Genomic DNA, 23,884 nt, shown 5'->3' with positions numbered 1-23,884 from the left:
CAAAGGTCCCTCATCCCTAAAAGCATTCTGGTCAACCTGTTTTGTAACTGTTTTAAGACTTTCACTTCTTGGTTATACCGAAACTGATGGATTAAAGAATAGAATTTCCATTTTACAAGCTGCATTGGTTATAGTGCAATCTGCATCCTGTTCTACAATGTAATGCAATGTTTCTTAGGAATGTGACTATTGCATTATAATATAACTACCTGTCCGCCAGTGTAGATGAAACAGTGTTTTGTAAGGAATTCTCGTGAGTTCCTTGCTCTTGTATTTTATGGTTCTTCTTATCAAGCCAGTATCTTCTATGCTTTTATAAACAGTTTTTCAGTTTGCCCTATTACCACCAATGAACTCTGCACATACATTCCCAGTCTCTGTGTTCTCATATCCCTCTAGGAATTGTGTCCTCACTTCATATTGCTTTCTCATTCATCCTACCAAATGTAACACTTCACATTTCTCAGCATTAAATTTCACAGTCACAAATTGCAAGAAGTAGAAATTTCAATTGTGGACTCATTAGAAGTTTATATTAGAGTTAATTAATATACTGATCCACTAAGTGTCCCTATGGTCCTTGATCTGCCTTCCTCTATCAAGGTGACAGTAAGGACACTGTGAAATAATAAGCTTAATAATCCTGAACCAAAATTCACATCAAAGCTGTGTTATAACTCTCAAAAATGTATTGTAACTTCATGCAAAAAAAGAATCGTCTGCCAAGGTCAAATTGTTAATGATTCCTGGGCTCGCCAGTTAAATGAGCTCTGCGTTGTGGCATGGACCAGAAAATAGGAAGCTTTTCCAGATCATTTCCAGAGAAGTGCTGAGTTAGTTGGTTTCAGTCATGGCTGATAGTGGCATCGATGCCAATGATTTTTTTTGTTTCTGCACGATAGTTCCTTCCACAAATTGATGTCCAATGAGTCTAAGAGATCATTCTCAAGAGCCTAAAGAAATTTGTCATGTCCCCTTTGGCTTTCACCAACTTTTATTGATGCTCCAGAGAATGCATCCTATCCAGATGCATCGTAGCTTGGTCTGGCAACAGCCCAGCACATCACTGAAATCAGCTTCCCCTACAGGGACTCTGTCTACTCTTCTCGTTGCCTGGTAAAGCAGCCAACATGATCAAAGACCCCATCCTACTAGGACACTTTCTCTTCTCACCCCTCCCTTCAGACTGAAGATATAAAAGCCAGAAGCATGTTCCATCAAGTTCAAGGACAACTTCTATCCTGCTATTATGAGATTATTGAATAGACCTCTTAAACAATAGGGTGGATTCTTGACCTCACAATCTACCTTGTTATGGCCTTGCACCTTATTGTCTGCCTACCTTCACTGCACTTGCTCTGTAAATAGAACACTTTATTGTGGTATTGTTTTCTCTTTGCTATTTCACTACACTGATATAATGAAATGATCTGTATGGATGGCTTGCAAAACATAGCTTTTTTTACTGTACCTCTGTACAAGTGACAATTAGAAACCAGTTTACCAATTATATACATGTCAGACCCTGATGGAAATACTCATATTGATTAAAGTGATCCAGTTTTACTTTTTATTCTAGACTCAAGGGTTGTGGGGATCAGATAGAAAAGAACACACTGCATTTGCTTCTGAGTTCCTAGATTATGGATTAATTCCTGTCCTTGGCTTCTATCTTGCAAACTTAAAACAGCACAGTTAATGGTAACTTCCAGTCAACATGGCGCTGAGCTGTGATATGCTTTGAGGCTATGGATCAGACTTAGTTTTTTTATATATAGGTAAGGGTTTAGGGACAGGGATGAGAGGGATTTAGAGCATAGGGGCAGTAAATGAAGACTCAGGGGTAGGAACTGGTATTCAGAGTCCTGATTGAGCACTCCATGGTTGAAGACCAGTGACCCCTGAGGATCAGGTCGACAGGCATTGATGGCAAAGACAGTGATCTCCATGTTTGGCGGGCCCTGAGGACAGGAGTTGGTGACACCCCCCAAGTTGCCATTTCCCGAGTCCTAAAGTCAGAGGTCTATGCAGGCAGGAGGCAGGAGGCAGGAGGCCCAGTGATTCCCCCTAGGCTGACAAACTCATAGTCAGAGGTCTGTTCATGACTGGAGTTCATGGCCCAGACATCAAAACCCCGTGACTGGTGAATGCTGAGGTTGAAGCAGGAGATTGAAGTCCAGGGACCAGCAAGTCCAAAGTCTGATGGTCAAAGACCAAAGTCACCGAGCGCAGAGGTCAAGGCTGGAAGGTCAAAGCCCCTGGGTCAGCAACTCCAGATGTCAGAGGCCCAATGTCTGAGAATCAAGGGCCAAGGACTGGAAGTCAGAGGTCTATCTGTATGTGCGTGTAGGTGCGAAGGGAACTTGTTTTGCTGTTGTTGTGTTGTTTTATTGTTGCTTGTATTGTTCTGCAGAACATTGCTGGCATGGGAGCAGAATGTGTGGTGACACTTGTGGACTGCTCCCAGCACATCCTTTGGTTATGTGATTGTTAATTCAAACAGTGCATGTTTCTCCGTACATTGATAAATAAATGAATGGGAATCTTGGAGCCACACAGTTGTGGTTGTAAGGGAGGGGTATAGTGTGATTCCAGTCCCCTGCTCTTGACCGTTTCTCAGCTTCTGCAAGTGGAGCCCTAGTGTACCAACTCCTTTAAATAAATATGGGTTGCTATCTGGAGAGGAGAAAATGTGGAGTTACAACATGGCAAAGCTAAAAAAAAATTGTGTCATCTACCTAAGTGCTGCAAATATAAACTATGACAAAGACTTTTTAAAAATGCTTTTTTTCTTTTATCTTTTTTTTGAAAAGATTTGGTAAGAAAAAGGAAGACAAAGGGAAAGAGCAAAAGATGAAGCAAAAAAATGATGCCCTGAATGAGGAAGAACTGGAGAGAATGAAAGAAGAACGTGACAGGTATGATATCCATGCAAAAATACATAAAACAAGCAGAAAATAGTTAGTCAGCTGCTATCAACATTTCAGTCTTGAATATTTAATATGAAATGTGTTTATATCACTTCTCAGATTTTAAAACAAAATAACTTATTTCTTAACACAAGAGTTTCTCTTGATGCTGAATCTAAGGAACATACAAAGAATGCTGGAGGAACTGATCAAATCAGGCAGCATCTACGGAGGGGAATAAATAGTCAATGTTCAAAGTTCAAGTTCAAAGTAAATTTATTATGGAAGTACATACATGTCACCATATACATACCATCCTGAAATTCATTTTCTTGTGAGCATTCACAGTAAATCCAAGAAGCACAATAGAATCAATGAAAGACCACACCCAACAGAGAGAGAATCAATAAATATCGAGAACATGAATTGAAGAGTCCTTGGAAGTGATTAGTCTTGACGAAAGGCCTGGAGTGTTAAGTATTTATTCTGCTGCATAGATGCTGCCTAATTTGCTGAGTTCTGCCATCATTTTTATGTGTGTGTAACTTATTTCTTGTTTGGAAACTAACTGGCCTCAAGTTCACTTCAGATGGCTTGTTTCAAGTCCAGGATATTGTCATGTGCACAGGTATGGTGAGGTGCAGCACAGTGAGAGATTTGCTTGCAGCAGCATCACAGGCAAGTAGGCACGGACAACACTCAGAATATAACTTATAATAGATATATTCATTGTAATAATTAAGTTATAGTGAATCATATAGATGGATACATTATACAGGTGTCCCCCGCTTTTCGAACGTTCGCTTTACGAAACCTCACTGTTAAGAAAGACCTACATTAGTACCCTATTTTCGCTTTCAGAAGGTGTTTTCACTGTTACGAAAAAAAGCAGCATGCGATAAAAGGCAGTGCACGCCCCGAGCAGCCGCTCTCCCCCGGATTCAGAACGGCACTGCTTTAACACATGCCTGTGAGCAGCCGTTAGCGAAATGAGTTCTCTGCTGTCGGAAAAGCCTGAAAGAACTCGTAAGGGTGTTACACTTAGCGTAAAACTAGACATAATTAAGCGTTTCGATCGTGGTGAACGAAGCGAGGACAAAGTGAGTTTGGCTTGTGGAAGCTGACGAAGATGATGTTGAAGAGGTTTTGGCCTCCCATGACCAAGAACTGATAGATGAAGAGCTGATGCAATTGGAAGGGGAAAGGATAACAATCGAAACGGAATGCAATAGCGAACTGAACGTGAAGCAACTGTGTGAGATTTTCGCTGCAATGATAAAGTACGACTTTAATTTTGAAAGGGTACATCGGTTTAGGGGATATTTGCAAGATAGTTTGAGTCCTTACAAAGAACTGTATGATAGAAAAATGCATGAGGCTCAGCAGTCAAACAAGCCTTCCACATCAGCCACAACAGACGACGAACCTCGACCTTCGACATCGAGGTGGGCAGTCATAGGAGAAGATGAGCTGCCTGCCATAATGGAAATAGACAACGAGATGACACCCCAGTGTCCCACCACCTCAACATCTAGGCCACGAGCAGATACTGTACCGATTTGCGGAGAATGCAGCAGTAGCCAGGAGGCACACAGCACATCTTTAAGAAAAAAGCCGAAATAAACATGCTAATTAATTGGGTGCCGCCCCACACATAAATGTCAGCCCAAATCAAAGGCGATGCAATCGGCTCTGATCTGGGCCAACATTAATGTGCTGGGCAGCACCTAATTAATTAGCATGTTTATTTTGGCTTTTTTCTTAAAGATGTGCTGTGTGCCTCCCAGCTAACGCTGTACCCCTGCATGCTTCGCAGCAATGTATCGGTCGGCAGCCTGGAGGGTGGGGGCCACTGCACCACCCAACCTGCGACGACTCAGTCTAACACACCATCATCAGTGTGCTCGGCGCTGTCCCGATTCCCGTAAGTGATACTACACTGTACATACATTATTCCTACTTTATATCGGCTGTGTATTTTTACATGTCATTTGGTATGATTTGGCAGCTTCATAGTTTAAAGGTTACTGGAGAGTGCTTGCGCCGTGTTTTTGCCCAGAGCACTTGCGTGAGATTTTCTGCCGATGGCGCTTGCGTGAGATTTTCGCTACGGAGAACAGTTCAGTAATGATTGTGGAAAAGTATTCCTACTTTATATAGGCTGTGTATTTATCATATCATTCCTGCTTTTATTATGTAACTGTTATTTTAGATTTTATGTGTTATTTGGCATGATTTGGTAGGTTATTTTTGGGTCTGCGAATGCTCACAAAATTTTCCCATATAAATAAATGCTAATTGCTTTTTCGCTTTACGACATTTCGGCTTATGAACCGTTTCATAGGAACGCTCTACTTCGGATGGTGGGGGAAACCTGTATCTCAACCAAAGTTTAAAGTAAATGTATTATTAAAGTGCATGTATGCCACTATATACTACTCTGAGAATCTTGCAGGTGTTCGCAGTAAATAAAGAAATATAATCGGATCAATGAAAAGCTACACGCAAAGGCTGACAGCAACCAATGTGTAAAAGAAGACAAACTGCGTAAATACACAACAAACAAACAAACAAACAAACAAACAAACCAATGTATAAAACTGAGAACATGATTTGTAGTGTCCTTCAAAGTGTGGCCATAGGTTGTGTTCAGCGATCAGTTCAGTGTTATGGTGAATGAGGAGCCTGATGTTTTCAGGGTAATAACTGTTCCTAAATCTGGTGGTCTGAGACCCAAGGCTCCTGTACTTCCTTCCTGATGGCAGCAGCAAAAAGAGAGCATGGCCTAAATGGTGAGGTTCCTTGTTGATCGATGTTGCTTTGTTGTGGTAGCACTTCTTGTAGACGTGCTCAGGGGTGGCGAGGGGTTTGCCTGTGATGGACTGGGCTATATCCACCGCGTTTTGCAGGTTATGATGCAACCTGCTAAGGAAATACCAACATCCCTAAGAATTGAAAACGCTGCAAAATGACCTTTATGGTTTTTCAGTGCCCGAAATCTTCCAAGACATTTTAGAGCATATAAAGTTGTAAGCTTACCTGCCGAAATTTTTAAGTTGTTTCATGGTGAGTATATCATTGCAATTGATAGGTTGTGTCTGAGTCATAGCATGCCAAATATCAGATGTGCAGATTGGAGTGGGCTTGCACCTCTCTGGTTCTGAAAAATCAGTCTTGTGAAGGAAACGTGAAGTAAGTCATAGATTCACAGCTTGGATATTTTTAAGGAGCAAGTCATGGAATTTACATAACGAACAGATTGCCATCTACATGATGGACTCAATTTGCACATTCAAGACTGATTTGCATTTGCATAGCGCTTTCCAGGTCCTCAGGAAGTCCCAAAGCACTTCACAGTCAACAAGGTATTTTTTAAAGCATATTTACCCACGTAGGGAAATGTTACATCTAATTCATAATTCCACAAATAGCAGTTGGGAAAATAATGTGAAAATATGTTTTGTCTGAAGACCAGAAACAAGTATTCTTGTTCATTCTGTTTGAAGTGGTGTGAGCCACTAAGAATAGGGTTGGTTGATCTGGAATGAACAACTGGGCAACGAGATATTCGAATTATTTTTACACTGCCTTCAATGCCATCGTCAAAAATGGGCATTATACACGGGTTTCCACCCAGACTTGTAAAATTATTTAATGATTGAAATAGTTGAATATAAATGATATCTAAATTGGCAGTTTAGCTCCCTGACTGTTTGAATAGAGAAAAGATCTGGCAAATAATTGGTCAAATTTCATAGTCCTGTCACATCCATTCATAATGGGAAAAGGAACATAGAAGTTAGCAGTGATTGTCATGTGAATACCAAAGGCACAACATTAGCAGTTATTTGCAGCCAAAAGTGATAATTTATCTCTGTCTCCATCTACCATCTAGGAAGCCAGTACCCAACCAATTAGATTATTGTCTGTGATATGAAGAAATAGCTGATGGTACTCAGTGCAGCAAAGGCTGACAACATTCCTAATGTGGTGCAGAAACTTCTCTGGCACTAATTGGGCCTCTTGCCAATTACTTCAGTACAGCCATGACATGTGGCATGGATCCAACAATGTTGGAATTTGCTTAGAAACTACTGCTAATGAAACAACGTTCAACATAAATCACAGAGACTGTAAGAGAAAGGAATAATGGGGAGCACATTAGGTGTTTTTTTTGAAGTAACAAACAAAATGCTGGAGGAACTCAGCAGGTCAGGCAGCATCTGTGGAGGGAAATGAGCCGTTGACATTTCCAGTTGAGATTCTTCAACTGGTCTGAAAGAGGGGAGATAGCCAATATGAAGAGGTGAGGGAAAGGGCTGGAGCAAGAGCTGGCAGGTGATAGGTGAGAAGGAGTGATAGGCAGATGGAGAAGGGCTTTGCTCAAGGTACCATATATAGATTACTAGCTATGAATATAATTCATTAATTTAAAAGGAAGATATACCAAATGGAAGTGTATTTTATTCAGAATCCCATCTCTTTTTTGAGGAGCAAGTGATGAGCTGACTGAAAATGTATTTCCCCCCACCTGTGGAATGGTTTCTTAGGAGATGGTTTCCCAGATTAGCTATTTCTGAAGTCTGTCATGCCCCACTGAACTCTTTGGAATAAAGCCACTCAGATAACATAATTCCTCACTATGGTCAATCTGTTACAAGATCATGCATATAGAAAAATGGTCACAGCTTCTGCTTAAATAAGTTTAACATAAAAGGCAACTAATTTGAGAAAGCGATTAATTTAATTCAATTACTATATATGAAATTTAGTAATGGTCCAAATGTAGGGTATTGCAGGCATTTTCCCTGTTAATTGGCCAGCAAAAGTCCTAAAGTCGCAGTTAATAATTTGTCTGTGTAATTCTTACAGAGCTCTGGACTCCTCATGGAGTCTAACAAGGAAGCTCGAAAGTACAATGGTAACCCCAGCCCACATGCACACATAAGCATACACACATGCAAAATTATGGAGGAAACTTATCCAAACGTGCTAGTGTAGGGGAACTTATTAGTTTCAGTGGAGAGGAAGGGGCTGTGAGTGACTGCAACTAATTCTGTTCTGTTTAAAAAAATAATTGGGGTGTATAAGACTTTTATTATGTTAACCTTTTAATAATTTTAATAATAATTGAATAATTTTCTGATTGAGAAATGAAGAAATATTCAGAATATTTTTCCACTTGGACAATTTTGACAGCTCAATCTGAGTGAAAGGTGTGGCTTAGCTAGTTGTCAGAGTTCCATTTCACTTCTCACTAGAAGCAGAGCTAGTTTTACTTCTCCCATTGTAATGTAGAAACCCCTTCTAGTGTGCAAGGTCTTGCTGCAAATAATCCAGTTAGTTCCCCACCACAGCTTTTCTATATTACTTCATGTAGGTACGATCTTTCTTTGGTAGTCAGAGGTGACTGCAGGCCATAATTTAAGTCATTTTAAAATGCCATAAGTAGGAAGACCATAGAAGATTTTCGGAACATAACTTGCAATCCAAGATTCAGTCCGTGCTGAAGTAATTACATGTACTTTAAAATTTATTTTATTTGTTTTCTTAGAGATACCCCACGGAGTAGGCTCTTCAGGCCCTTCGAGCCACACCGCCCAGAAACCCCCAACAATCGCAATTTAACCCTACCCTAATCACGGGACAAATTGCGATGACCAATTAACCTACCCAGTATGTCTTTGGACTGTGGGAGGTAATCAGAGCACCCGGAGAAAACACATGCATTCCGTGCAATGGAGACTCCTTACAGGGGATGCCGGAATTGAACTCTGAACTCTGACGCCGTGAGCTGTAATAGCGTTGTGCTAACCAGTTTGCTGAAGTTGTGTTTTTATATGTCACTGAAATCTGAGTCATGTTGCTTATTTTCGGATGCATCTGAAGCCATGGGATAAACGCGTGACATGGTTTGTTTGTATGAATAATTCCTCTTGTAATTAGAACTTCTGCCTTTCTTTCATTGTCTTAGCGGTTCTGGCATGTCTGAATTGATGATAGATTTATGTAGTACTCCCACTATTTCAGGATATCCCAAAGAGTTCTATAGCAAATGAAACACTTGTACTGTTGTAAACATGTCAGCCAGTTTGCTCACAGTAGAAAGAGCAAGTGGCAATGGTCTCTTTGATCCTTACCGTGCTCCAGTACTGGACACTTCAGGGAGCTTGATGAAGGAAGTTGAATAAATATTTGCCTGGACTCCAGTGATCATGATTTCCTTCAAAATAGTGCTGTGGGATTTTTTAAAAAAGTCTGCCTTAAAAGGCAGAAATCACATGCGTAGTGTCTCATCTAAAAAATGGCATCTGTGAATGTGCTGCCCTCTTGTAGTAATGCACTGCCGTGCCAGTCTAGAACTTGTGCACTAATGAGGATTGTGCTGATGAGGAGAAGATGGCGGCGCGATGCAGCGCGCAGTGGCTACTCCAGTGATGAATATCTGTTATCTGTCAAGTTGGATGCCGTGCACAATTCTGATTTGATGGAGGCAGACGTGAGAGCACGGAGGAACATCTGGTGAAACTTCTGAAATGCCTGTTTCGCTGCTGCTGTGTGATCCGAAATCTCCGGAGGGGAAGGCCCAGAATCCTTGGCTTTGCCTGTTGCTCGGCGGCCAGGGCGGGGTTGAAGTGCTCGGCAGAAATGGTGCTCGGTGTCAGAGGGCTGGTCGGAGGCTCAAAGTTTTCAGACGGACTCAGAGTCGGCTGTGGTCGGGTGCTTCCAGGATGCTGCATCGGCAAGTTTGCGGCATTGGAGGCTCATGGCAGGGAGAGTTTCTCCCTTCTACCGTCTGCATGAGATGTTGGGGCTATCGGGACTTTGAAACTTTTTTTTACCGTGCCCATGGTCTGCTCTTTTTCAAATTACGGTATTGCTTTGTACTGTTGTAACTATATGTTATAATTATGTGGTTTTTGTCAGTTTTAGTCTTGGGCTGTCCTGTGTTTCTGTGATATCATACTGGAGGAACATTGTATCATTTCTTAATGCATGCATTTCTAAATGACAATAAACGAGGACTGGGTGTCCTCATAATCTAATCTACTCTCTGGAATTAAAACTGAAATTGAACTTGTATCCTGCTGATTCAGAGTCAGAATGTGCATTGCTATAATACTATTAACTTTATGCTTCTGTCTTCTGAAGAGAAGAGAATGATCAGATCCAGGAAAGCAGTCACAGTAAGAACTACATTTCAAAGCACCAACATCCATGGCATCTATCAGATCTTTCCAATATTTAATCATCTATATAAATATATCACACACATTGTATGGGAATTAATGTTTAAGTGCTTTTCATCACAAACATTTGTGCACTAAAAGCCTTAATTGTTTGCATGGACAATCTGAAATCAGAGCCATTTTGTAATTGAACAAAATAATCACTGGTTATTGCAAGAGTAGATGCTGATATTATTTTCAAGCTTGAGGAGAGTGACACTGTCACATTTTCATGGTTTTAGTTGCATACAAAACACTGAATGGAAAGAAATGCTACAGCTGCCCATTCACCTCCTCCCTCACCTCCGTTCAGGGTCCCATACTGATCTTCCAGATGAGACAGTGCTTCACCTGCAAATGTGTTGGGGTCATCTACTGTATCTGGTGCTCCTGATGCCACAGCCTCGACATTGGTGGGACCCAACGTAAATTTGGGGGGGGGGGGGGGGGAGAGGGGGGAGGGGCCATTTTGTCGAGCACCTCCACTCTGTACACAAAAAGTGAACTTTTCAGGTGGCCAACCATTTTAATTCCTTTCCCCATTGCCCTTCCAACACGCCAGTCCATGGCCTCCTCTTCTGTTACGTTGAGACTGCTCTCAAAGTAGAGGAGCAACACCTCAGATTTCATCTAGGTTTCTCCAACATGATGGCATGAACATCGATTTCTCCTTCCGGTAATTTTTTTTCCCTCCCCCTTCCCTCTTCTGGTCAAGATGGCGCCAGCAAACAATAATTCCTTGGGCGGCATCTTCCAGATAGTCGATCATTTCAGTTTTTCTATGTTTTCTACTCATTCTTTTTATTTTAATTTTGTCATTGTCATTGCATAGTACAATTTGTCATGCACCAATACAGTGAAAATGAGTTTGCAACTCTCATACTCAATGCTATAAAACAACAAATAAAATAAATAAACAATAAATAAAATCAAGTAACCAGCCAGTACAAGCAATGTCCAGCAGTACAAAAGCACAACTCAGATGCATGACAGCCACAAAATCAGTATTAAAAGTAGCAATAAACAAATTTGTGGATAATGCTTGATCAATTGGTTCAGAGCAATTATAGCTCTGGGGAAAAAGCTATTTTTCAGTCTGGAAGTGCGGGCATAGAAAATCTTTTAACGTCTGCCAAATAGAAGAAGTTCAAACAGATGATTGCATGGTGTGTATTGTCCTTACTGATGCTTGTAGCTTTCCTTCGGCAGCGTGAGCTGTAGGTGTCCTCCAGGGCTGGGAGCTGTGTCCCGATGATCTTCTGTGTGCTAGAGACAACCTGCTGAAGTGCTTTCCTATCAGCTGCTGTACAACTGAGATACCACACAGAGATGCAGTATGTTAAGATGCTCTCTATGATGCAGCGGTAAAAGGTCACCAGTATCTATTCAGGTAGACAAGCTTCCTTCAGCATCCTGAGGGAAAACAAGCATTGCTGTGCTTTCTTAACTATTGTTGTGGTGTTAGTGGACCACGTAAGGTCTTCTGAGATGTGTATTCCCAGAAACCTGAAACCGGACACTCTCTCCACTATGTCTCCGTTAATGTAAGCTGGAGCCTACTCGTCATCCGTGACTTTCCAAAGTTATTGGAGCTTGTGACTTACCGTCTGTAGTTCGATCGAGTGAGCTAGGGGTATGCTGTCCCTCAAAAAATTCCAGGAGAGAAATGTGGGAATAAACTACCGTGAGGATCATGTTTCTCACCAATTAAAATATGGAGGAAGATTGAAACATCGAGGCATATGCGGAGGAGAGCAAGTGGTTCTCAGAGAGGCAGCTTCCCGGCAAAAGCCGCTGGTTTGCATCACTGTCCTCAGAGAGGCGACTGGTTTACAACACTTTCCTCGGAGAGGTCACTGATACATGTCTCTTCCCCTTGGAGGGACCGCTGGGTCCCAGTACTCTTGGAAAAGTTATCAAAATTCTGAGATTTATGGACTGGACTGTAGTTCATATTGGCCTCTTTCAGTTCCACCTTTTTCGTGTTTTCGCCCATTCTTTCTTGTTGCCCATTGGTGGGCTGCGGGTTTGGGTGATCTATTAGGTTTTGGGCAAGGGTGGCGTTTGGAGGTTTGTGTCTTTCTTCTCCTGCGGGGGAATTGGTGACTTTCTTTCAACTACTTCAATGGTTTTTTGTATTTTATGGCTATCTGGAGAAGTCAAATCTCAGAATTGCATTCTGCATATATTCTATGATAATAAAATGAGCCGACGAACCTTTGTTCTATCCCCCACTCTGGCCTCTTACCTCGTCTCCTCAGTCCACTCTCCTAACCTATCAGATTCCGTCTCCAGCCCTTGGCCTTTTCCACCTATCACCTCCCAGCTTCTTACTTAATCCCCTCTCCCCCAGCAACCTGGCCCCATCTTTCACTTTCTGACTTCTCCACCTTCCCATCACCCCAGCATTTTTATTCTGGCATCCTCCCCCATCATTTCCAGTCCTGATGAAGGGTCTCAGTCTGAAATGTTGATCATTGCCATAGATGCTGCATGACCTGCTAGGTTCCTGCAGCTTTTTGAGTGTACTGCTGTGAATAGAATATAAGTTTTTTTTTAACCAGCAAACCTGTATTTGATATATCAGCAAAGTTAGGTTGTAAGGTATGTTGCAATGGCAACATTGTATAACATCCTGAAGTGATTCACAGGAGCAAAATTGCACAGAGGCACATACAACTGGTAAATAAAAGCCTGGTTGAAGAGATGGATTTGAAGGAGCATTGTAACAGAGGAGATAGAGTCACACAGAGAGCTTTTGACACATTACCATTCACAAACCAGGACATTGAGTCCAAGAGTTGGGATGTTAGGCTGAAGTTGTCTAAGACATTGGTGAGGCCTCGTTTGGGGTACTGTGTGCAGCTCTGGTCACCTACCTACAGGAAAAGTATTAATAAGCTTGAAAGAGTACCGAGAAAATGTACAAGGAGGTTGCTGGGACTTGTGTTATAGGGAAAGGTCGAGTAAGTTAGGTTTTTATTCCCTGGAGTGTAGGAAAATGAGGGGAGATTTGATAGAGGTACACAAAATTATGTGGGGTATAGATAATCTGAATGGATGCAAGCTTTTTCCCCTCAGATTGAGTGAGACAAGAACAAGAGGTGATAGATTGAGCATGAATAGTGAAACGTTTAAGGTGAATCTGAGGGGGAACTTTTTCACTCAGAGGGTGGCTTGAATGTGGAACGAGCTGCCAGTGGAAGTGGTAGGTGCAGGTTAAGAGAAATTTGGATAGGTACATGCCTGAGAAGGGAATGGAGGGCTTTGGTCCAGGTGCAGGTAGATGGAACTTGACAGAAGACCAGGTCGGCACAGACCTGTTGAGCCAAAGAGCCTGTTTCTATGCTGTAGTGCTCTACTACTCTAAAGTAGAGAGAAAGAATCTTTGAGGGACAGATTTGTGGCAGGGCTGGACCACCAATGAAATTCCAGCAACAGTGACAAAGTGAAAATAGGAGATAACCAAGAATTATAAGAAAATAATTGTTTACATTAACAACTTTGTTGGACTGTCCAGGGGTAGTTAAGATAGTTAACAGTTTTTTTTACAATTAGTGAGTTCAGATCAAGATAAGTCTTCAGAGTTGTGACTTAGACAATAAGCATTCCTTGTACAAAGGGCTTTCAAGAGTGGAATAGATTTAACTCGGAATAAATTCTGCATTGTTCATGTAAGGTTTTTTGCATAATAAGGTACCGTATTAGATCTCTAAGAACTCTTAAAATTACAATTTATTCACTTATTTATAGTTATATTTGTGCATTGATCGGAGCTTATAGTGAATGACCAACTATGTATGCAGCTAAATTTACTGTGTTGGGCCAATATTTTAGTGTTCCTACTTCCAACAGGAAAGGCATAGGATACAATTGGTAAATACACTGGGCTAATTCACCATGGCCATATTACAAAACAGTGAAATATTAATATCAATAGATGTGCAAAGTAGATCCAACACCAGCATTGCAAGGTTTGAACTCATCCAGGCCTCTGTAGTAACCGTGCACAGCTCAATAACCGAGGACATGCTAGGAGCTTGAGGAGATTTGGTTTGTCCCTGAAGGCTGCAAATTTCTACAGATGTACAGTGGAGAGATTCTGACTGGTTGCATTACTGCCTAGTATGGAGGCTCCAATGCATACGATTGAAAGAGGCTACAGAGGGTCATAGATTCAGCAAGGCCCATCACCGCACAACCCTCCCCGCCATAAAGTTCACCTTCAAAAAGAGGTGCCTCTAGAAAGTAGTGCCCAACATACTGCTTTGCCATTCTGCTTTGCACAATATATTTATTTGTTGTAATTTACAGAAATTTTTCTGTTTTGTACTGTACTGCTGCTACAAAATGACAAATTTTATGACATATGTCAGTGGTGATAAACCTGTTTATGATCCATGCAGCTATGCTTCTACTCCTGAATCCTTTCCAACTGTTTCCTGTTATGTGCCACCTTCAGCAGTTCATTAGGTGTGAGAGTAAGGATGTAGTTTATACACTTGGTTGCTGTAACTATCGTGGTTAACCAATGTTTCCAAATGTGGTTGCAGCTTTTAGAACGGTGTGTCAGAGCACATGGACTGAAATATTGAATGTTGATTGCCATAGATTATTAATCTTAAAGAATAGGAATGCAATTGATTTAAAGTAAGTTTATTATCAAAATACATACAGTACTGTGCAAAATTTTTTTAAATACATATATACAGCTAGGATGCTTAAATCTTTTGGACACCAGTAATGTTTTGTATTGTATTGTACTGCTGCTACATAAAAATAATCAAATTTTATGTCATATGTGAGTGATGATAAACCTGACTCTGATATAGGTCTTTATTGTGGACTGAAATTGAGAAGGGGGAGGGAGAGGGGAATCGTGGTTGGGAAGAGGGAAAGGGAGAGGGGAGGGAGCACGAAGCACCAGAAAAGACATTCTGTAATCAATCAGAATCAGGTTTATTATCACCAGCGTGTGATGTGAAATTTGTTAACTTAACAGTAGCAGTTCAATGAAATACATAATATAGAAGGAAAAAACCAAAATAAATAATAATAATGATAATAAATAAGTAAATCAATTACAGCATATGTATATTGAATAGATTAAAAATCGTGCAAAAAACAGAAATACTATATATTTAAAAAGTGAGGTAGTGTCCAAGGATTCAATGTCCATTTAGGAATTGGATAGTAGAGGGGAAGAAGCTGTTCCTGAATTGCTGAGTGTGTGCCTTCAGGCTTCAGTACCTCCTACCTGATGATAACAGTGAGAAAAGGGGATGCCCTGGGTGCTGAAGGTCCTTAATAATGGACGCTGCCTTTCTGAGACACTGCTCCTTGAAGATGTCCTGGGTACTTCGTAGGCTAGTACCCAAGATGGAGCTGACTAGATTTACAACCTTCTGCAGCTTCTTTTCTTGCGGGCAATTATGATACATACAAAGAAACAAAAAAAACAAAGTAAAATAATAATAAATAAATAGATCGATAGATAGATAAGCAAGCAAGCAATAAGTACAGAGCACATGTGATGAAGAGTCCTTGAGAGTGAGTCCATAAAGTGGAAACAGTTCAGTGTTGAGATGAGTGAAGTTATCCTCTCTGGTTCAAGAGCCTGATAGCTGAGGTGTAGTAACTGTTCCTGAACCATATTTTGTGAGTCCTGAGGCTCCTGTACCTTCTTCCTGATGGCAGCAGCAAGAAGAGAGCATGGCCTAGGTGGTGGGATCCATCATGATGGATACTGCTTGCCTGAGACTGTGCTCTGTGTAGATGTGCTCAATAGTGGGGAGGGCATTAGCCATGATGGACTAGGAGGTTTCCACTACATTTTTAGACTTCTCCATACAAGAGCATTGGTGTTTCCATACCAGGCCATAATGCAACCAGTCAGTATGCTCTCCACTGCACATCTGAATAAGTTCGTCAAAGTTATAGATGACATGCCAAATCTTTGCTAACTCTAAGATGATCAGGCGTATTAATGTGTGGCTAGAGACTGGTGTAGGGGACAGGGCTTCAGTTTCCTGGGTCATTGGGGCCTCTTCTGGGGGAGGTACGATCTGTACAAAAAGGACGGGTTACACCTGAACCCAAAGGGGTCCAATATCCTAGCGGGCACATTTAATAGAGCTGTTAGGGAGGGTTTAAACTAATTTGGCAGGGGGATGGGAAGCGGAGTGATAGGGCTGAGGAAGGGGAAAACAGAAATAAATTAAAGACAGCGTGCAACAGAGATTAAAGAAAGAACAGGCAGGAGATGATGCTTAATCACAGCCAGTGGCATGAGTTACAGGGCAATAGAGGCATGGTGCAGTGGAAACACAAAGCAACAAATACTGGACTGAAAGTGTTATATTTGAATGCACGCAGCATAAGGAATAAAATGGACGATCTTGAAATTCAGCTACAGATTGGCAAATATGACATTGTGGCCATCTCTGAAACTTGGCTAAAGGATGGCTGTCATTGGGAGCTGAACGTCCAAAGATATAAGGTGTATCGGAAAGATAGGTTAGTAGGCAGAGGGGGCGCTGTGTATAAGAAATAATATTAAATCATTAGAAAGAGGTGACATAGGATTGAAAGGTGTAAAGTCTCTATGGGTTGAGTTAAGAAATAGCAAGGGTAAAAGGATCCTAATGGCAGTTATATCCAGGCTTCCAAACAGCAGCTGGGATGTGGATTACAAACTACATCAGAAGATAGAAAGGGCATGTCAGAAGGGCAATGCCATGATAATCGTTGAGGATTTTAACATAGAAAGTGGATTGGGAAAACCAGGCCAGCACTGGACCTCAAGAGAGAGAAATTGTAGAATGTCTAAGGGATGGCTTTTTAGAACAGCTTGTTGTTGAGCCCACTAGGGGATTGTGTGTTGTGCAATGATCTAGAGGTGATAAGAGAGCTTAAGGTTAAGGAACAATATGATCGAGTTCACATTGAAATTTGAGAGAAAAAAATAAAATCCAGTGGGTCGGTATTTCAGTGGAATAAAGGAAATTACAATGGCATGAGGGGGGAAATGGCCAAGTTGACTGCAAAGGGACATTTGCAGGAAGGACAGCAGAGCAGCAATGACTGGAGTTTCAGCGAAAAATGAGGGAAGTGCAGGACAGATATATTCCAAATAAGAAGAAATTTTCAAAAGGAAGAAGGACACTACCGTGGCTGACAAGTGAAGTCAGAACCAAAGTAAAAGCAAAAGAGAGGGCAATCAAGGAAGACAGAGCTAGTGCAAAGATAGAGGATTGGGAGGCTTTTAAAAATCTGCAGAAGGAAACTAAGAAGGTCATTAGGAAGGAAAAGATGAATTATGAAAGGAAGCTGGTGACTAATATCAAAGAAGATACTAAAAGCTTTTTAAAGTTTATACAGGGTAAAGGAGAGTCGAGAGTAGATATAGGACCAATACAAAATGATGCTGGAGATATTGTAATGAGAGATGTAGAGATGGCAGAGGGACAGAATGCGTATTTTGTATAGTCTTCTCAGTGGAAGATGTCTGCAGTATACTGAACATTCAAGAGTGTCAGAGAAGTGAAGTTTGTGCAGTGAAAGTTACGACTGAGAAGGTGCTCAGGAAGCTTAGTGGTCTGAGGGTGGATAAATCCCATGGATGTAATGGAATGCACCCTTGGATTCTGAAAGAAGTAGCTGGAGAGATTATGGAGGCATTAATGATGATCTTTTAAGAATCGATAGATTCTGGCATTGTACCGGATGACTGGAAAATTGCAAATGTTACTCCACTATTTAAGAAGGGTGGGAGGCAGCCAGGAAAATATAAACCTGTTAGTCTGACATCAGTGGTTGGGAAGTCGTTGGAATCGATTGTTAGGGATGAGATTGTGGAGTACCTGGAAGCACATGACAATATAGGCCAAAGCCAGCATGGTTTCCTGACAGACAAATCCTACCTGACAAACCTACTGCAATTCTTTGAGGAAATTACAAGCAGGGTAGACAAAGGAGATGCAGTAGATGTGGTGTACTTGGATTTTCAGAAGGCCTTTGACAAGGTGCTGCACATGAGGCTGCTTTGCAACGGAATTACAGGGAAGCTACTAGCATGGTGGAGCATTGGCTAGTTGGCAAAAAACAGAGAGTGGGATTAAAGGGATCTTATTATGGCTGGCTGCCGGTTACCAGTTGAGTTCCACAGAGGTCGGTGTTGGGACCGCTGCTTTTTACGATGTATGTTACTGATTTGGACTATGGGATTAATGGATTTGTGGCTAAATTTGCCAATGATACAAAGGTAGGTGGAGGAGCGGGTAGTTTTGAGGAAACAGAGAGACTTAGATAGTTTAGTGGAATGGGCAAAGAAGTGACAAATGAAATACAATATTGGAAAGTGTATGGTCATGCACTTTGGTGGAAGAACTAAATGGGCAGACTATTATTTAGATGGGGAGAGAATTCAAAATGCAGAGATACAAAAGGACTTAGGAGTCCTTGTGCAAGATACCCTAAAGGTTAACCTCCAGGTTGAGTTGGTTGTGAAGAAGGCGAATGTAATGTTGGCATTCATTTCTAGAGGTATAGAATATAAGAGCTGGGATGTGATGTTGAGGCTCTATGAGGCACTCGTGAGACCACACTTGGAGTATTGTGTGCAGTTTTGGGTTCCTTATTTTAGAAAGGATATACTGACATTGGAGAAGGCTCAGAGAAGATTCACAAGAATGATTCCAGGAATGAAAGGATTACCGTATGAGGAACAACTGGCAGCTCTTGGGCTGTATTCCCTGGAGTTCAGGAGAATCAGGGGGGAATCTCACAGAAACATTCCGAATGTTAAAAGGCCTGAACAGGTTAGATATGGCAAAGTTATTTCCCATGGTAGGGGATTCTAGGACAAGAGGGCATGACTTCAGGATTGAAGGACGTCCATTTAGAACCGAGATGCGGAGAAATTACTTTAGTCAGAGAGTGGTAAATCTGTGCAATTTGTTGCCACGAGCAGCTGTGGAGGCAAGTCATTGGGTGTATTTAAGGCAGAGATAGATAGGTTCTTGATTAGCCAGGGCATCAGAGGGTATGGGGAGAAGGCAGGGGAGTGGGGATGACTGGAAGAATTGAATCAGCCCATGATTGAATGGTGGAGCAGACTCAATGGGTCGAATGATCTACTTCTGCTCATATATCTTATGGTCTTATGCTGCTGTTCTTTCTTTGTATGGCACTTACACACTGTGACTAGGTCAAATGTTCTGAAATAATAACACCAAGGAATTTAAATTTACCAACCCTCACCACCTTTGAACTCTCAATGAGAACTGGCTCATGGACCTCCAGTTTCATTCCCCTGAAGTCAATAATCATCTCCTTGGTCTTGCTGACATTGAGTGAGTGGTTGTTGTTCTGACACCACTCAGCCAGATTTTTCATCTCCCGTGGCGACCCACTTTCTAGCACATACGAACCGGCTCACAAAACAACACGCGCAGGCAGAGAGGCCGACCGCAAAAAGGGCGCCAGGCCATCTTCACCAGCAGGGGGAAAATCCCGCACGGAAAGGGTCTGGGAATATGCATTCCCCACAGCAGTCCCGCCCAGGGAGGGCAGGAATGGGAAGGCTTTAAAGCAGGCCGCAAAGTTTGAATAAATCTCTTTCATCACAACTTTAACTCACCGACTACGTGTGGTTATTTTAGCGCTGTGTGTAGCACACCGCTACAATTGGTGACCCCGATGGCCCAAACGATATTTGGACCAGAGATGACCGACGCCGCATCTGTTCACACAGTTTCGTTAAGACTGCCAAGCTTTTGGCCGCTGCGACCCTGTCTGTGGTTTGAACAAGCAGAAGCTCAATTCCACATTCGGCAGATAACCTCGGAGTCCACTCGCTACTACTACGTGCTGAGCTCCCCCGACCAGGAGACAGCTGCACAAGTTGAGGAGTTTATACAGTCACCCCCGGAGGACGGCAAATACACAGCATTCAAAGCCCTGCTCATAAGGACTTTCGGACTCTCACGGCACGAACGAGCACGCCGCTTAATGCACCTGGATGGTTTGGGAGACAGGCCGCCGTCAGCATTAATGAACGAGATGCTGGCCCTGGCTGAAGGACACAAACCCTGCCTCATGTTTGAGCAGGCATTCCTAGAGCAACTGCCCGAGGACATATGCCTGCTGCTGTCCGACGCAGATTTCAGCAACCCCCGGGAGGTGGCAGCCAGGGCAGATGTGCTATGGAATGCCAGCAAAGAGAGAGGGGCGTCCATCGCACAGATCACCAAGCCGCGTGCCCAACGGCAGACCAGACCAGGCCCGGCAGCAGAGCCTACAAAACCCGGCGACGGGAGTGAGGAGCCCAACGAACAATGGTGCTTCTACCACCAGCGGTGGGCCACAGAGGCCTGCCGCTGCAGACCACCCTGCAAATTCCCGGGAAACGCCAGGGCCAGCCGCCGCTAATGGCTACAGCCGCTGGCCATCAGGACAGCCTCCTGTATGTCTGGGACAAGCAGTCGAGACGCCACTTTTTGGTCGACACCAGAGCGGAGATCAGCGTCTTACCTCCAACGAGTTACAACACCCGCAACAGAGAACTGGGACCCACCCTGAGGGCCGCAAATGGCAGCACAATACGAACTTACGGCACCTGCACGGTGCGGCTACAGTTCAGCTCCAGCCGGTTCACGTGGGTCTTCACATTGGTCGCCATGGCCCAACCACTCCTGAGGGCGAATTTTCTACGAGCCCACAGCCTGCTGGTCGACCTGCAAGGGAAGCGATTAGTCCACGTCAAGACTTTTCAAACATTCTCCCTGGGTGAAGCCAAGTTGCCAGCCCCACACCTGGACTCCATCACGCTGTCCAACGATGAATTCACCAGGGTCCTGGCGGATTTCCCATCAGTACTGACACCGCAGTTCACGGCAGCCATGCCCAGACACGGAGTACAGCACCACATCCTGACCCAGAGACCACCCCTCCACGCCCGTGCTCGAAGGCTTCCCCCGGACAAGCTCCGACTGGCGAAGGAGGAGTTCAAGAAGATGGAGGAATTGGGGATCATAGGACGGTCCGACAGCCCATGGGCCCTCCCCCCTGCACATGATGCCCAAGGCAACGGGAGGCTGGAGACCATGCGGTGACTACCGCAGACTGAACGAGGCTACAACGCCAGACCGCTACCCTGTGCCGCACATTCAAGACTTTGCAGCAAACCTGCACGGCGCAAGGATCTTTTCCAAGGTAGACCTCGTCCGAGGATACCATCAAATCCCGGTACATCCGGACGACATCCCCAAAACAGCACTCATCACCCCGTTCGGACTTTTCGAATTCCTCCGAATGCCGTTCGGTCTAAAGAATGCCGCACAGACGTTCCAGCGGCTAATGGACGCGGTGGGACGCGACCTGGACTTTGCATTCATCTATTTGGACGACATCCTCAAAGCCAGCAGTAGTCGTCAGGAGCATCTGTCCCACCTCCGCCAGCTCTACTCCCGCCTGAACAAATTCGGCCTTACAATCAACCCGGCCAAATGCCAGTTCAGACTCGACACCATTGACTTACTGGGCCACAGGATTACTAAAGACGGGGCAACCCCGCTGCTCGCCAAGGTAGACGCGGTCCGCCACTTCCCCCGACCCAACACAATCAAAGGCCTGCAGGAGTTCGTGGGTATGGTGAATTTCTACTACCGTTTCCTCCCCTCAGCAGCCCGAACCATGCGCCCCCTGTTCACTCTGACGTCGGGTAAGGGCAAGGACATTACCTGGGACGAAGAGGCTGCAGCCGCTTTCGTTAAAACCAAAGAAGCCTTGGCAAACGCCGCGATGCTGGTGCACCCTAGAACAGACGTTCCTACTGCCCTCACGGTGGACACAAACAACACAGCAGTCGGTGGAGTGCTGGAACAACTTATCAAAGGTCACTGGCAACCCCTGGCGTTCTTCAGCAAACACCTACGACCACCTGAACTCAAATACAGTGCTTTCGACCGGGAGCTATTGGCACTATACCTGGCAATCCGGCATTTCAGATACTTCTTAGAAGGTAGGCCCTTCACCACATTCACAGACCACAAACCGCTTACCTTTGCGTTCACGAAGGTGTCCGACCCCTAGTCGTTCCGCCAGCAGCGACATCTGTCCTACATCTCCGAGTACACGACGGACATCCGGCATGTCTCGGGAAAGGACAACGTCGTGGCGGATGCACTATCCAGGCCAACCATACAGGCTCTGTCCCGGGGGTGGACTTTGCAGCGCTGGCGGAGGCACAGCAGACAGACGCTGAGATCTCCAGTTACAGGACTGCAGTCTCCGGTTTACAGCTTCAAGACCTCCCCATAGGTCCAGGTGAGAGGACCCTACTATGTGACGTAGCTACCAGCCAACCCCGTCCCATCGTCCCAGCAGCCTGGCGCCGGCGGGTTTTCGACTCCATTCACAACTTAGCGCACCCCTCCATCAGGACAACCGTCCAGCTGGTTGCCAACAGATTCGTGTGGCATGGGCTTCGTAAACAGGCCAGTGAATGGGCCAAAACGTGCATGCAGTGCCAAACGGCCAAGGTGCATCGGCACACCAAAGCCCTGCCACAGCAGTTCGGACCCACCCGCCGGAGGTTCGACAACATTCATGTGGATATCGTGGGGCCCCTGCCAGTGTCGCGAGGAGCGCGGTACCTCCTGACTATGATAGACCGGTTCACCAGATGGCCAGAGGCAGTCCCGCTCACCGACACCACCTCCGAATCCTGCGCCCGAGCACTGATCGCAACCTGGGTAGCACGCTTCGGGGTACCAGCCCACATTACCTCTGACTGGGGCGCCCAGTTCACCCCCAGCCTGTGGTCAGCTATGGCCAGCCTTTTAGGAACACAGCTACACCACACAACTGCCTACCACCCACAGTCGAACGGACTAGTGGAGCGCTTCCACCGTCACCTGAAATCGGCTCTCATGGCCCGCCTGAAAGGGCCTAACTGGGTGGACGAACTTCCCTGGGTCCTGCTCGGAATCCGCACGGCGCCCAAAGAGGATCTGCACACCTCGTCGGCCGAGTTGGTGTACGGCGCACCCCTGGTCGTCCCAGGAGAGTTCATACCAGCCCCCAAGGGGGCAAGAGGAAGAACCCACAGCAGTCCTGGACAGACTACGGGAGAGGCTCGGTAACCTGGCCCCCATCCCCACTTCACAGCACGGACAGAGCCCGACCTGCGTACCCAAAGACCTGCAGAACTGTAAGTTTCTTTTTGTACGACAGGGCGGACACCGGGCACCACTACAGCAGCCCTATGAGGGGCCGTTTAAGGTGATCAGGAACAACGGGTCCATGTTCATGCTGGACATGGGGGGGAGAGAGGAGGTTTTCACGGTGGACTGACTCAAACCGGCCCATGTGGACTTGGCGCAGCCGGTCCAGGCTCAGGCACCGCGGCGCAGGGGCGGACCTCCCAAACAGAGGCCGATCCAGACTGTGGACATTGGGGGAGGTATCGCCGGTTCTGTGGGGGGGGGGGTGTTATGTGGCAACCCACTTTCTAGCACACACGAACCGGCTCACAAAACAGCGTGCGCAGGCAGAGAGGCTGGCTGCAAAAAGGGTGCCAGGCCATCTTCACCAGCAGGGGGGAGATCCCGCGTGCGGAAAGGGTCTGGGAATATGCATTCCCCACAGCAGTCCCGCCCAGGGAGGGCGGGAACAGGAAGGCTTTAAAGCAGGCCGCGAAGTTAGAATAAACCTCTTTCATTGCAACTCTAACTCACCAACTAT

General features: G+C 44.5%; 1 protein-coding gene across 9 annotated transcripts in view; it reads left to right on the top strand.

The window, feature by feature from the left end:
* LOC140199358 (partitioning defective 3 homolog B-like) overlaps positions 1 to 23,884 on the top strand; it is a 1,206,993-nt gene that overhangs the window by 818,902 nt on the left and 364,207 nt on the right. For all 9 annotated transcript variants that reach the window (XM_072261292.1, XM_072261291.1, XM_072261294.1 and 6 more), the window contains exon 19: positions 2,814 to 2,918. In XM_072261292.1, the coding sequence (XP_072117393.1) occupies positions 2,814 to 2,918 (105 nt within the window). The remainder of the gene's footprint in view (positions 1 to 2,813; positions 2,919 to 23,884) is intronic.

The sequence above is a fragment of the Mobula birostris genome, chromosome 6 (assembly GCF_030028105.1).
Source record: "Mobula birostris isolate sMobBir1 chromosome 6, sMobBir1.hap1, whole genome shotgun sequence".
Lineage (NCBI taxonomy): Eukaryota > Metazoa > Chordata > Chondrichthyes > Myliobatiformes > Myliobatidae > Mobula > Mobula birostris.
The sequence above is the reverse complement of the archived record's forward strand: the minus strand, read 5'-3'. Positions and strand labels throughout refer to the sequence as shown.